This window comes from Perissodus microlepis, chromosome 17 (assembly GCF_051167445.1).
Source record: "Perissodus microlepis isolate ML-2025 ecotype Zambia chromosome 17, ASM5116744v1, whole genome shotgun sequence".
Taxonomy (NCBI): Eukaryota; Metazoa; Chordata; class Actinopteri; order Cichliformes; family Cichlidae; genus Perissodus; species Perissodus microlepis.
In genome coordinates this window covers 24,857,294-24,873,235 of record NC_140477.1, presented here as the reverse complement: position 1 = coordinate 24,873,235, position 15,942 = coordinate 24,857,294, and the positions used below count along the sequence as shown (strand labels likewise).

At 38.8% G+C, this 15,942-nt stretch overlaps 1 protein-coding gene across 4 annotated transcripts in view; it reads left to right on the top strand.

Annotated features, from left to right (window-relative positions):
- Positions 1-15,607, top strand: part of pik3r3b (phosphoinositide-3-kinase, regulatory subunit 3b (gamma)) — a 176,102-nt gene extending 160,495 nt beyond the window's left edge. For all 4 annotated transcript variants that reach the window (XM_084909540.1, XM_084909541.1, XM_084909542.1 and 1 more), the window contains 8 exons: positions 1,156-1,291; positions 2,340-2,438; positions 4,677-4,857; positions 5,348-5,473; positions 5,595-5,914; positions 6,467-6,541; positions 6,671-6,841; positions 8,094-15,607. In XM_084909540.1, the coding sequence (XP_084765666.1) occupies positions 1,156-1,291; positions 2,340-2,438; positions 4,677-4,857; positions 5,348-5,473; positions 5,595-5,914; positions 6,467-6,541; positions 6,671-6,841; positions 8,094-8,292 (1,307 nt within the window). In that variant the 3' untranslated portion in view covers positions 8,293-15,607. The remainder of the gene's footprint in view (positions 1-1,155; positions 1,292-2,339; positions 2,439-4,676; positions 4,858-5,347; positions 5,474-5,594; positions 5,915-6,466; positions 6,542-6,670; positions 6,842-8,093) is intronic.
- The last annotated feature ends 335 nt before the right edge of the window (positions 15,608-15,942 follow it).

The following is a 15,942-nucleotide window of genomic DNA, read 5'->3' as shown; positions in this document are numbered from 1 at the left end:
TGGTTATGAGTACAGTTCCTGTGATCTGTGATGCATCATCTGCATAAAAAGAATGTGTGCATATTAAGGATTTAATCGAAAATTCAATGTGAATCTGGTGACTTTTGAACGTGGCGATGTAGGAATTTCAAATTGATTCTTTTACAAATATCAGCTGAGTTTGAATCTCAGAGGTCAAGTTTTTGGAAAATCTTATGAATGCAATAACTCGAACACAGTGATGTCAGATTTTGAAATTGATACAATAGGTGTGTCTACTAGGGCTACGTTCACACTGCAGGTCTTAATGCTCAATTCCGATTTTTGGATCAAATCCGATTTTTCTGTCTGCTTGTTCACACTACAAATAAAATGTGACAGCAAACGCGCTCTAGTGTGAACGCTCAAAGCGGCCCACATACGCAAAAGAAGACGTCACACACAACGCGCTCTGTTTAGACCCAGACCAAACAGTATTGTTTGACTGATGGCCCTTAATATAAAGACTTCAGACTTTACGTTTCCCAATTTTGCTTTAAGTTATAGTTATTTTTGTTATTTACATATGGCCTAATAATGATCCTTATTGCTGTTTTAGAGGAGCGGTGCTTCAAAGGATAGTTGGAAATGTCTGTCAGAATCTGCAGATTATACAGTACAAATAAAATGTTCACGTTTCTCCAACGTTGTCTTCCCAACAGTTTCACTAACATCTACACTGGATGGCCAGGAAGCGTTCGCGATGTCTTCTCCGGCGCTGATAATTGGCGTCTGTCTTGTGTCAGTGACATAGAAGACGGATTTAATGCGACATGACCGTTCAAACAGCAGTCGCTTTCTAAAACATCAGATATATATCTGATTCAGTACCACATACGAAAGTGACCCAAATCGGATTTGAAAATATCAGATTTGTGCCGTTCACACTGTTATACCATGATTGGATATGGGTCACATAGGGTCAAAAAAAGTCGGATTTGATGCGATTTCGCCTGCAGTGTGAACGTAGCCTAGAAGGCTGCGAGGTACCATACATTTTTGTGTATGGTTGTGCAAAGTAGTATTTCTAAATACCATCAGCTGTAGACTGATGGTACTGTATGCAAATATCATGTACATATGAACTGTTATACACACAGTAATTGTAATACTTGTTTGTTTTGTGTTTTTTCCTAGCCCTTCCTCCAAAGCCAACCAAGCCTCAGCAGCCCTCCTCGGTCGCAATGGCAGGGGGCAGCAGCAATGTCGCCAAGGATGGAGGAGTGGGAGGCTCCTTACAAGAGGCCGAATGGTACTGGGGTGACATATCCAGGTAGCAAACACTGTGTTACTGACAGAAAAATCTGTGAGAGCTTAACAGTGACATTGTTGGGTTACATGAAATGCAGATGTGGGAGGCTTGGCCCCTCCCCCAGCAACACAAGACCTGCACTGACAGAAACTAAAGGCATGTTCTATGTGCAGACATGGTCAGCACATTTTAGACATCTTAAAAAAGCAAATATGGGTATTATCAGTGCTTTACCTGTTGTCAGACCACAAAATAATAGGAGTTATAGTTGGGCCACAGTTGGTCAGTTGTCTGACATTGATGTTTGTTTGGTTCTAAGCTACCAACGTGTTAAAGAGTCTCAAAATGACCAGTAACACTTATTTTTCATTAGGGTAAATATTATATTTGTCATTGTTGTCTGGTGGCTTTGAAATTAGCATTTCCTGTTTAGCATGTTGTTTAGCATCAATTGAATCTTAACTCAGAGTATCAGGTTATTATTCCTTGTTAGATATCACAGCACTGTCTGTCCATCTATGCTGCAGGAGAACTTTGACAGTGAGCTTAAAGTCTATAGCGACAGTAGGGGTAGGGCTCCACCAGAGTTTTTTTTTATATGCTTTATGTTATACACCATCATATTAGTAAACTATATAGTGTAATTCTATGTTTCTTTGGTTTGTTTGTTTGTTTTATATGTCAATATATTTTGAAACTTTGATATACTCTGACCACCAGAGATAACTGACAAGTTTATTTCTCAGCTCGGTAAATTGTCTTTACTGTTAAGGTCACTGCTTTACTTTAAGTGCAGGTTAGCTGTTCCACAAACAGTGATAACCACACCTACAGTGCAGACAGTCAGTCTGCCACTCACGTACTTATCCTCAGGATCACCCCTCCCTGCACTGCTAATTGACGGATTGTTTACTTTGAGGTGTGTGGTTATAAAGAAAGTTCGACTCGCCTGCCACTGATGATTGAAGGCAGACTTTTCCAAATGAACACCATCTGTGCATGGATCACTCAACCAAGTCAAACACCCTTTTTTTTCTTCCTCTGTTTCTCTTTTCTATTTTGTCTTCAGGGAGGAGGTGAATGATAAGCTCAGAGACATGCCTGATGGGACTTTCCTGGTTCGGGACGCGTCTACTAAGATGCAAGGCGACTACACGCTAACGCTAAGGTAAGGCCACTGCACACAGACCTTTATGTCTATATCAGAACATCTGAATGATGTGTTTTAAACCACACAAGGATTTCTACAAACTTGAGAGTAGTGCAGCACTTCTGATCCACTTTAATGCTGTTATCCTTTAGTTAACTGCAAGAATGTAGACTTGAGATGGTTCCTATAAGTGCTTTGTAGATAATAAAGAATAATAGAGCGTTGCCTGCCTTCTGGACATATTTTAAACTCTTATTGCCATAGTCGGAGCATGCTGCTGTTATTATTATTTTGTTTTTTGTTGTTTTTTTAGCATTGCATAGTAATAGTGGACAATTTTAGGTTTGGTTTTTTTTTTGGGGGGGGGGGTCATACACTGTTCAAAAAAATGAAAGGAACACTCTTTAATCAGAGTATAAGGTCAAGGCAGTTAAGCTTCTGGGAAATTGATTTGGTCATTTAAGTAGCAGAGGGGGTTGTTTGTCAATTTCAGCTGCTTTGATTTGAATGAAATTAACTACAGGGGCACTAGAGGGGCAACAATGAGAAAATGCCCAAAAAGAAGAATGGTTTTATAGGCATATTTTCCCACCTCATCTTTTCTAATCGTTGTTTTTGTTTGGCTAGTGTCAGTGTGACTACTGGTAGCACGAGATGATACCAAGTCCCCTATAGAGGGTTAGGGTTAGAGTCCAACTCCTCTAGGATGACACATCAATGTGTACAATTGCTAGGTTTGCTGTCTCTCCTAACATCTCAAGAGCATGGAGGACATTAGTGTGAATGTCTCTGGCCAAACAATCAGAAATGGACTTCACTGCTTGGCACCGTGGAGTCTGAGCTGGGCTTTTCATAGATAAGACCAGGTTCACCCTGAGTGACTGTAACATCAGCATGACTAGTTTAGTGGTGGGTCAGTGATGGTCTGAAGAGCCAAACCTAAGGAGAGATTGACAGACCTCCACTGGGTGGGCAACAGCACACTGAGTGCCGTTTGGCATCAGGATGAAATCCTCGGACCGCTTGTCCAAGCCCCCAGGACCCTATGCTGGTGCAGTGGGTCCTGGGATCCTCCTGGTGCTGGACAATGCCCAGCCTCATGTGGCAAGAGCTTGGTGGCAATTCCTGAAGGATATCATTCAATTCAGTTTTAGTTATATAGGACGAAACCACAACAGTAGCCACCTGAAGTCATTTTATAGGATGAAGGAATTGATACCATAGTCATGCTTGCCTGACCTAAATCCAACGTGGCTGGGTTGCACCTCAGACTGTCCAGGAGCTTAATGATGCCCTGCTCCAGATCTGGGAGGAGAGTTCCCATCCAACACCATCTGTCAACTCATTTCGGAGCATGCCCCGATGTTATCAGGCATGCATACAAGCACGTGGAAGCCATAAAAACTGGGTATCATTTTTAGGTTGCTGCAAAAAAACTGACTGCATTATTTTGTTACTTTGAATTCATCCTCTGAAAGCTGAGAATTTTCATTTTCATCAAAGTGCATGGTATCCTTTTGTTCCCAGCAGATTACCCAGCCTATAACAGAATAGAAATTAGCGTGATTTTTTTTTTTTCCCCACTGAGCTCTGATGTGTGTTTTGATGGAATAGAATACATGCTTAAAATGAATTCTCTTCTACCTCTGTGTATTTTTTGTTTTGTTTTGTTTTGTTTCACTGTGTGTCCCTTGATAACTCAGACTGAACGTAATCTTAATGACTAGTTCATCTTTTGACTTTCAGACAGAAATGAATAAAACCTATTAATGATGTCAACTGACAGCAGAACAATTCAGTACACTAGCATAGTTCAGTTCCACCTTCTTTCTGCTTTTACCATCAGCTGAACTTTAACATTTCAGGGTAATGGTCAATAATAAGACTTCTAAAATAGACTCTTCTGAAGTGTAGTTTTTTTTTTTGTTTGTTTGTTTGTTTGTTTTTGTTTGGGGTTTTTTGTTAGGGGCAGGGTGGCAGGAAATATGAAGCCATTCTCTGATGCATAGTTTAGCAAAGATGTGATTTATTTATTTTTTTCTTCTCCTTCATTAACCTCACACGGGCGGGTCAGGAAAAACCAAAGATCCCGCCTTGGAGTCATACCATGCCCAGGTGTTATAGAAGCTATGGTGTATAAATATTTGTACACCACATCTTCAAATGTTTGAAGACATGTATATAAATTGATAACCTGTCTGTTTTAGAATGCATTGCCTGTCTCTTTAAGCCTTTGTTTGTTATTCTGTTATTCAGGAAAGGGGGCAATAACAAGCTGATAAAGATCTACCACAGAGATGGGAAGTACGGCTTCTCTGACCCCCTGACTTTCAGCTCAGTGGTGGAGCTCATCAGCCATTACAGACATGAGTCACTGGCTCAATACAACACCAAGCTGGATGTCAAGCTCATGTACCCCATCTCCCGCTTCCAGCAGGTACACTCCCTCCTCATAATCTTTTGATAGTTTTTCTAACAGTATCCTCTTGAACACCACCAACAATCTTCCCTCTATACCCAATGACTGGCTCTTAGTGTTTCCACTTTAAACTGCAGCAGCAGCTACATGATACCTGCTCGCTGAAATGTTGCCCTTTCAGCCGGCTCCTATGACATACTCAATTGCACGCACCAGTGATGAAAGGGCAGGTTTAGCCAGTCATTACTCAGAACTATGCAAGATTAGCCAGAATGCACACCTGGGCTTACACCTGGGGCATTGTGGGTGGTTTATTAACGAGCCTGTTCAGGAGTCACCCTCAGTAAGGAGAACGGGGGTAATGGGAATAAGTGTGTGTGCATGCATTTTTGTTTTTCCTTTTGGCCTTTTATTACAAATGGCTTTTGATTTTACTCTCCAGCTTTTTCCTTGTCAGTTTCTGAAAGTCACTCTGTCTCTAATGCTCCTTTCTCCGACTGACTCTCAGGACCAGCTGGTGAAGGAGGACAACATCGATGCAGTGGGGAAGAAGTTGCAGGAATACCACAATCAGTACCAGGAGAAAAGCAAAGAATATGACAGACTATATGAAGAGTACACCAAGACATCACAGGTATATTCATACTCTAGTCTAACAAATGCGTTGCTTTTTTTTGCATGTCTGTTTTTTGTTTGTTTGTTTGTTTGTTTTTTGGGGCTTTTTTTGTGTGTCAACTATTCATCTTGTCCTGCAGGAGATCCAGATGAAGCGAACAGCTATTGAAGCCTTCAATGAAACCATCAAGATTTTCGAGGAGCAATGCCACACGCAGGAGCGCTACAGCAAGGACTACATTGAGCGTTTTAGGCGTGAGAGCAATGATAAAGAGATTGAGCGCATCATGATGAACTATGAAAAGCTTAAATCTCGCCTCGGAGAGATCCACGACAGCAAGGTGCGGCTGGAGCAGGACCTAAAGACGCAAGCCATGGACAACCGGGAGACAGACAAAAAGATGAACAGCCTAAAGCCTGATCTCATACAGCTCCGCAAAATCAGGGATCAGTATCTAGTGTAAGCATACAAAGACGAGAGAAAAACACGAGCAATGGCATTAGTACAGAAAGCAGGTCAAAGCAGGTCAGCATTAAAAACCTACTGACCTGGAATAGGATCCTGTTTTCATGTGTTTATATTGTTCATGCTGTACATCTGTGGGGTAGCTACACACACTTGAAAGTCAAATGGGGAGTTATTAGATGTGGTCAAAAAAACTCAAACATCAGTGGAATCATTTCCGATGAAATAATTGTTTTTTTATTGATTGTCATATGGACATCAAAGAAAATCTGACTCATCATAGTTTTAGAGCCAAAAACACATCAAGTGGCTCAATCAGAAACTTGCTTTGGTTTAGGGAAGGTCCAGTTCAACTCGATATCAGAGCGCCTGCTTTATTTCCAGGAACAAGTTAAGCAGTGTTTCAGCAGAACATCCCAAATTATTCTGTGAGGACATTTGCCAATTTCAGTCTTGTGCCGGTTCACTCTAACATAAACAAATTTCAAAGTTTCAAACCGATTCCTAGCAGTAACAATGCTTCTCTCTCTCTCTACTTCTCTTTAGCTGGCTCAATCATAAAGGAGTTCGTCAGAAACGAATTAATGATTGGCTGGGAATCAAGAATGAGAACACAGATGAGTGAGTCTCTACTTGCTTTGCTGCAACCCAAACACTCTTACTTTACTTACTTAGAGCAACTGTTAAGAGCAGAATATATTATTTCTTTGGTGCAATTTCTCAATGTATTGCATATGTATGTGGTTGCAGAGGTTACTTTGTGAGTGAGGAAGATGAGAACTTGCCTCACTATGATGAGAAGAACTGGTTTGTGGGGGATCTGAACAGGACACAGGCAGAGGAGCTGCTCCTGGGGAAGCCAGATGGAGCTTTTCTTATCCGAGAAAGCAGCAAAAAAGGGTGCTATGCCTGCTCTGTAGTGTGAGTACATGCAACACATGACTGAAGTGATGTGCGTCTTACTTTACATACCCATACTTTATGAAGTCAAGAGTGACATTTTTGTCCTCCTTGTTTGTACACAAGGACAAAATGTTGGGACACCTTTCAAAATATTGCACTTTGAGACAAACACCAGTGCCAACAACAACATTAGGCATTTGTATTATATACATAAAAAGTTGTTAAAATAGAATTGAAGTTACAATAAAGCTACAACTTTTAATTGTATTTACTCTCAGGCTTTTCAATAGCACCATGCTTTTGCAGTACATCTTTAAGACACGAAATATTTGAATGCTTCAGAAAAGAAGCTGATTATTTTATTGAAGATGATGATAGGGCTTTTTTAAGTCTGCGGCACACTGTGATTCACAGTGTGCGTTTGAGGGAACCGAAAAAACATTTTTGGACACAAAACTGTGGTAGAGGTGGGCGATATGAGGAAAATGTAATGCACAATATTTTTTAGCTATATCGCGATACACGATATACATTGTGATATGTCTTGACCCCCATTGGTACTGTGGGCAAAGTGTGCCGCGTAGAAAATCTTCCAGTTCAGACAGGGGATTAATGATGCATTCACAGCATGTGGGAGGGAAAAAAAACTCAGTGATTTACATGCTGATTGCTTTCTATTTCCATGGCAACCTATAGTCAATGGTTACAATAAAGCCACTTATGTGTCCATGTCTATATATTTAGACTGAACCCAATAACATGGTAGCTTTGTAAAAGTCAGTTTAAAAGCATGCTATAACAAGATAATAGAAGAGCCAGATTCAGGAGGATGTTAAAGTACAAAATGTGTTTTAAAATGCAGAGATTTGATCTTCTAAAGTAGTGTTGTTGTTAGCTGTTGTCTTCCCCCAAACCAAACTTTTGTTAGATACTGAGTGAACCCTGAGAGCAGGAAGGTTTGATTCCAAAATGTTTATTTTTCTTAATGTCAGTATTGAATAAGATGTCATTTTTCACAGAACCAACAAGTCCACTGACTCAAAACTCTTAAATCACTACACTAAATTAACATTTGAAAAAATACTGAATGTAACCAAAATAATAAAACTGATATGATTTCCATTAATTTTTTTTATCCCTGGGAGTTTACTTTAGTAGTAGAACAAAGCTAGCTGGAAGAAACTGAAAATGCAGAAAGAAAGCATTGAATGACAGATTTTTAACCTCAAAACAGTCTTAACTAAAGTACCTCTCCTGTGTGTCTCCTAAGTGTGGAAGGGGAGGTGAAGCACTGTGTCATCTACAGTACACCACGTGGCTTTGGCTTTGCTGAGCCATACAACCTCTACAGCAGCCTGAAGGACCTGGTGCTCCACTACCACCAGACTTCCCTGGTGCAGCACAATGACTCACTCAATGTGCGCCTTGCCTACCCTGTCTACGCACAGATGCCCTCTGGACGAAGATGAACCCCAACCAACGATGCTAAACAACTACCCCCAGAAGGACAACACATTTTACCGTCTTCAGGATAAAGGAGAAAAGGGAGTGTTATGAAGCTTAATGGGTGGTGTTGGTGGTATTGGTTGAATTACAAAACAGCCCTGTGTCCAGACCTGATGAACATCGATACAATTTTAACATTTGCTGCAACACACACATCAGCCACCTTGGAGTTATATATTTTTACAAGAACAATTTTGGAGGGCATTCTTTCTAAAGACTGCTTGATTTGCACAAGGAAGTTTTAAATGTTTGTGAATGTGAAAACAAAAGTGACCGAAGGAAGGAAATGGAGTAGGAGACGTCAGAGTTTCAGGTTGATCCCGCTGCTACCTAAACTCCAGCTCAGACTTTATACCAGAAACTCTAAAGTACAAGAATGACAACAAAACATTCCCATCAGACTTTTTCTGTGTTCCCATCATTTTTTCCTCCCTTTTCTTTTCATCAGATGGTGTAACTTTGAAATATATTTTTGGAGATTTTTTTTTTTAAGAGGTTTCCTTTTTGTTTTCACTTACTTTGAAATGATGTCAAGTGTCTGTTCTCTGTCCCTCTCCATACAAAAAGATAAAACGATGTAGCATAAAAGACAAAGCACTAGGTGTTATAGAGAGAGTAGACTGCTGCTGCTGAGGGATCTGGGGGGAGGGAGGTGCACAAGTGACACAGAAGTTTTGTTTTGTTTTGTTTTTTGTCTCAAAGACTGAAGCCTTGCTTGTATAAACTAATTATTTTGTTTTTATTATTTTTTTTTAACATTGCTTTTTATTATAGTCCTGTGAAAAAGTATTTGTACCACCCTTTTTTTGGGGGGGGGGGACAACATGTCACACGTCACACCTAAATGTTTCAGATTATCAAACAAATATTACTAAATATCCAAGTAAGTGCAAAATGAAGTTCATTTATTAAAGGAAAAAAAACAATTATAACCTACACGTCTCTATGTAAAAAAAGAAAAGGAATTGCCCTCCACCCTTGATAATTCATGAGTTTACTGCCAGATATGGAAGTTGTGAATTAAAATATATTAGAAAATTAAAGCAAGACATCATGCTACGATCTAAAGAAACTTGAACAGATGAAAAACAAAGTCATTGACGTCTGTCTGTCTGTCTGGAAAGGGCTACAAAGATATTTTTAAGGGAATCCAGCGAACCATGGTGAAAGGATGGAATAGTGAACCTTCTCATGAGTAGCCATCCTGCCAAAATTACTCCAAGAGCACATCAACGACTTATTCAGGGGTTCATAAAAGAACTGCATGTAAAGAACTACAGACGTCACTTGCCTCAGTTCAGGTCAGCATGCATGATTCACCAATAAGACAGGGCAAAAATGGCATCTATGGGCACGATCCAGGCCAGGAAGGTTTGGATAGCTGCTTTTTGTCCTTAAAAATTGAAATATTTTAGAACCTGCATTTTGTATTTCCTCAGGCTGTCCTTATCTAAGATTAAAACTAGAGGCTCTGAAACATGAAAGCGTGACAAATGTGTTTTTGAAAGAAGAAAAAAAATCAGGAATGGGAAGAATACTTTTTCACACCACAGTATGTGTAAATGGTAACAAATCACAACCAGAGACCAAAGTTGGTGTGAAGGGGGAGGATAAAGCATCTGTTGGGTTTTTCTTTCTTTATTTAATTTTCCCATCTTTGGTGAATGCAAATGGGTGAAGATGAGCAATGATGTGTTTAAGGCCACACATAAAAATGAGTTTCAGGCCGTGTGCTTTAGTGACAAATAGACTTTTTTTTTTTTTATATAAATCAAAGGGTACATGAACCCCACAACCTTCAAAGCACTCAAACAAGCTCCATTTGTAATCTCAGCGCTAACAAAGTTTTGGCTGTGTACGCCAAAGTGGATGAGTCAAAGGAGGTGTAATTAGCAGCTAAAGCTACATGGCATCTTTTGGCTAATTTCAAAACCCCCAAAATTTCTTTCTCCTCCTGAGACAAACTGATAGCTGAAATTAATGGAAACATTTTTGCTTAGTTTCCTCCAAGCTCTTTCTTGTTTTTTTCATGCATCAGTATAAAGGTTAACCGAAATCATCCGGCCTAGCTGCTTACAAACTGTGATAATGGTGACACTAAATCCACAGCACATTAGTGTGAATTTACCCTATGCAAAAATGATTTCATTTGCATTACCTGTCATAAATTTGTGCCAATTTGCTTCTTTGATTTTATCTTTCTATATAATTGGGACGTGAAAGTTTCACTTTGAATTTGGTCTGAAGAAAGCATAAGGCACATTAAGGTAAACTGGTAAAGGGTTCCTTTTCCAGCCTTTGAAAGGCTAAGCTTGGTGAAAAATGTTGCCATAAAAGCCGAAACCCATTTTATGTGTGGTTTAAACAAAGAAAAGAGCTAATGCAATGTGACTGCAGGCTGAAAAACTGGGGTGTTTTTGTTTGAACGCCTTCAGAAAAAATAAGCTTTTACTAAATGTTTATGTATAAGGAGCACAGGCACACAAAGTCCATGTCCTGAGCTGAAGATACAGGCTTTAGAAGAAAATCTGAAAACTTGAAAGAACGTGCAATCTAGCTTTGTGTTTAATGTAGTTCAGCAGTTAGTGTGAGATGCACTAAAGTTGGAGATAATCACAGTTAAGCTGTTGGAGTGAAATTCCCTTTCTGTCTGATTGCTGATAGTGTTTGGCTTTTATTTGAACCCAAAACGACATGCTCTCTGCGTGACTTTCTAACCAGCGGATCCATTTTCTGTCAACGACTTGATAAAAAGAAAAATATCTTCAAACACTGAGGAGAGCTACAATACACGACCAAGTTAGATTCTATTCCCCCCAGAAAATGAATACACAGCACAGTAAAGCATCTTCTCATAGTGATCCAGTTGACTTATCGCTGCCTGACTGATAATATGGAGCTTTTAAAAGGTCGTAATGAGATCAAAGGTTAAGAGAATGCTTAAGAAAAAGCAGAGATGTGATTCTCAACTCACTCTAATCCTCTTCTTAAAACTAATCACACTGGTTAGGCATTAGCCCTTTTTTTTTAAACTGGAAAGAGCATCTAATAAAAAAAAAAAAAAGACTGGTTGCAAAGTTAGACAAAGCACCCCTCTCTCTCTTATTGTCATCTTTAAGATTTTCCCAGTTTTGATAAGCTTGGCCACAAACGCACAGAGAGAAAGTGTCCAGTTTTAGAAAGAGTGCTATTGTTTGGAAAGTGCAAAGGAATCATTGTGAAGAAATCATAAAGCCTTGTTTGTGCCCACTGTGTGTTTATCTCCAGTCATCTCTATGTCTTCTACAACCTATTGGAGTCTGCTCACTGTTCTCTACCATAACCCTCCCTCCATTACAGCCCACTAGGTAGACAATAGGTAGATGAACTGGGAGAAGTGAGGTTTGTGGCGCTGAAAGCCATGGGTAGTGAAAGTTTCTCTTTCTTCTTTTTAAACTACAGGATGAATCGGTTAAAATTTTTAAGTGTGGCAGTATTAAATCTAAATTGACCTGTTCTAAGGCTTATCAAGAAGGTGTAAACCTGCTTCAGTAAATCTCTTAAGACTGCAAGTCTGTTTAGTTTCCACACAAATTAACAAGTAGTCATAATAGAATAAAATGGAAGTGTATATAGAACTCACTTCTCTAGACCTGTAGAAGTGTAGCTCAAAAGTTACACAAAAACTGGCTCAACTGCTAAATTGTATGTCATGTCTGACAGACCGCTTCAAAAAATTGGTGCCAAATTTACTTGATCTATCAGCCCAAGTTTTCCAGTTCAGTTAAGAATAGCAGCCATAAGTAGAAACCCAACGTAACTTTTGCAGCATGAAGAATTTGGGGAGATTAGCTGTGTCCTGTTTCAGAGGCTTCTTGTAATATACAAGTTTTAAGACACTGCTGCAGTGGGAAGGAGTTTCTCAGGCTTATATGTGCGTTTCTGTAGATCTTTGGATTGTTGGGCTTCCAGTTCTATTGCAAACTATGTATTTTGCAGTTTTGCAACTGTATAAATTTAATGAGATTTTAGATTTTTTCTTTTTTTTTTTTTTTTTGCATCATTGTTTTTGTTTGGTATCAATGTTTTTGTTTACTGTCCGTAAGTATACACAAGCTAATTTTCTAATCTTATTATGGCCATATTGTGAGAATTTACATTGACACTGTGGTGAATCATCTGCAAATGCTTTTTTGCAGAGGTGCAGGTTTAGCCTTCCCTTTTTCAAATGAGCCTCTGAACTGGACACGGCCTCAGAGCTTTGCTTTCTTGGATTAAGTCACAGGTTATCTTTGCTTTTTCATGGGGTTTGTCAGTATAATCTTGAATGTACAGCGAGGTTGGTCCAGTGTGTTTTTGTTTGTTTTCTTAATCCGAAGCACCTCAGTCACGTTTATCTAAAATCAACACATACTATTGCTAACTCTCAAGGTGCTATCGGGAATGCAGGCCCATTTGATTCGGACGACTTTTTCGATCATAGTTTCTGGTCATTAACCCTCAGGTCTTTTTTCCAAGTTTACCGTAGAAGCTACCACACAACAAAGCCAGCGTTTTGAGGGGAAAAAAATCAGGTTAAATCAGGGTTTTTGTGCATGGATACTTCAGTCACTCATCAATTAATGTAGGCCCATGACATTGACTTTTTAAAATGTCCTACCTTTAACAGTCTTGTACGTCATCGGTTCCCATAATTAGATGCAGCATCATCACCAAATGGATGTCATGGTCTTTCTTTCCCCTCAGTCAACATACGGTCTAGATTTTTGTTTGTTTAGTTTTTTTCCCTGTTACCAGACTTTTGTGTTTTGCATAGGGAACTCAAACATCCCTAAGTCTATTACTTGAACTGTATTGCATTGCTCACTGTTGAATGTCTTTATATAAAATGATACATTTATTAAAGAAAAAATTTAAAAAGCAAATAGTTCCCTTTTGTTTTCTGGTGAGCAGGGATGAGGTTTGTAGTGTATGCACAGTATTTGTTACAGGCAAATGTAGAGCTACTTTGGGAGGGAAGAAGGTGCCATTTGAAACTTTTCTCAGATGTGTTTCGATTGTCACATAGGGCTTGACTGAAATTGCACACATTTACTGGTGATGTCTGCGTATGCATCCAGAGTCACATTTACAGAGATGTCATATATATGATATATCTTTATATGTATATAGAGCTTAAAGGAGTAACAGTTTGAAGGGTTGTTTTAGTCGCCGTTTGACCATTCCCCCCCCACACCCCCACCCACCCTTCAAAACACATTAACGCCAAAGATTTAAGTTCTTGATGTTTGTTGATGATTGGAAAATGAATGTTTCAGTAATAGAAACAATTTTTTACGTCCATTGAAATGATGGTATCACGACTCACAAAATAAAATCATAGTGTGAATGACCATCCCATACTGTTTGGTGAGATTGTTGGATTGTCCATCAGTTCAGTTCTTGTGAGTTGAAATGTGTCTTTTTGTTTGTTTGTTTTTGTGGCATATCAGGAAAGATCCATCTTTAGTCCGTGTTCATTGATCTTCCGATTGTAAATGAATCAAAGTTATTGTAATCTGTGTTTGCCAGTTTATGAAGTTCAGTCTTGTTTGAAGTTTTTTTTTTTTTTTTTTTCTTTATTTGGAAAGTGTCCTGCAGAAATCCAGAACAAATGTTCCTAATGGAATGTCAGATTCAGACACAAGAAATTGATCCCAAAAAGACCGAACTCATGAAATTTACTTTTTAGCATTACAAGCATTTGACTTAACTTAAGAGTGGGCTGTCTTGTCTCGCTATAACCCCTCCCCCGGCCACCACCCAGATTTTTTTTTTTTAAACATCACAAATAATTAAATTATTTCTGCAGGATTGTTCTCACTTTTTGTATCACTAAACAATTACATGCAATATTCCCTTTTTTGTCAGTCAGGGGTTCACGATGGAGGAAAATGTATTTGTGCAGTTACAGACCCAAAATACAGGCCTTTCTGTACACCTGGGGTTACAGTGACATGAGTTATGAGGGTTAATGGGACAAACCAAAATATTGTCAAGTTTACTTTTAATGACTGTTTGGTTGAGTTTACTTCAGAAAACTCAGCATCAACTTATACAACTCCAGGGAACAGATTTTAAGATCACCTCTCAGAAAATTAAGGTACATTTTGATTCTAACAAAGGTGCAGGCTCAGTAACAAAAAAGAACAATAACTCCACTGTTACCTTTTTTCTGAGTGTTTATACTCACTATCATTGCAGGACTGTTAAAATAGCAACTGTCTGTTATTCCTCTACTACTATTATTAATACCACTAGTACTGCTACTACTCATCCTTAAGCAGTTCTGCAAAGTTTTATTTGCAGCCAGGTTTTAATATGTTTTGTTCTTACAGAGGAGTTGTGTTGTCTTCTGACGAATGCTTATCTGATCACAGCGCCCAGCACAGCTTTGGGGAGTATCAGTTTCTTTAAAAAGAAAAAAAAACTTGAAAAAAAACTTTTAAAAAATCATTTTTAAAAAAAAGGTTATACAACATCCCCTCCTCCCTTCTATGCCTTTTACCCCTTTTTGGCATACGTACAGATCCAGCATGCATATTTGGTACTATTGACTGTTTTCTCTTGTGTATAAAAGAAAAATGGTTTAAAAAGATGTCTTTAAAATCAAATGTTATTTGTCTGTTTATGGTGTATTGAGATCTGAATTTAATATAGCAAATTTAACATCACTGCTTACAGCTGTAACAAGTTATAGTCCTTTTGTGTTGGTTGTTTAATGGTATAACAAAACTGAGAAAGAGAACCAAAAATGTATGCCAACCATTGGTACATCACATGAATAAATAATAAGCTTTGAGTATTTTCAGTCCAAATTACGGCATTAACTATAGCCCAGTGTTCTTTTACAATAAATGATCAAAGATTTAAAACATCCATTATGTGTCATTCATAAGAATTTTGCACAATAAACAATAAAAGAAAAAATGACAAAGTGCTGATTTACATAACAACAGAGAACCACAAACTTGTACCTTGACTGAATGAAATCTCTCCCATTCAGTTTTTCCGGTTGACTCAAGCTGGTCTCTTTCTCAGCGTTACCCTCAGCCATACCTGCTTTTGGCTTCTCTTGGTATTCTCTTTGAAATGGTTTTTGGTCCTTCACCATTACACTACTTTCTTGTGTCCGTTGGAAGAGTTTGACTGTTTATGAGCCATTTGTTTTATGAGCAAAACCCACGTATGATTATCAGTGGAGTTACAACATATTTGATTCTCTTGCAGAATAAAGGAAATATTTTGTTCACTTACAAATATGTGATTGTCTTTTTTGTAAATGCTTCCATCTCAGGGTGTACTCTCACTAGGTGGTTTGTAATGTGCCTGCGCATACCCCAAAATTCATTTGATTAGTGTGATCACTACATGCCATATCTAGTTCAGTTTGACCCTTGTACATAACACATGCAATGCGGCCAGTATCATTGCTAGTCATGGATTTGCAACCCTTACTCAATAATAGCTACCTCTGTAAAAGTTGTTTTAAGTAATTAAGACGGAGACACCTTTCCTAATATATCATCCAGATGATACCGCAGCCACCCGAGCCGGGTTGCCTAACAGTTCATATTGGCTTCATCAGGTCATGG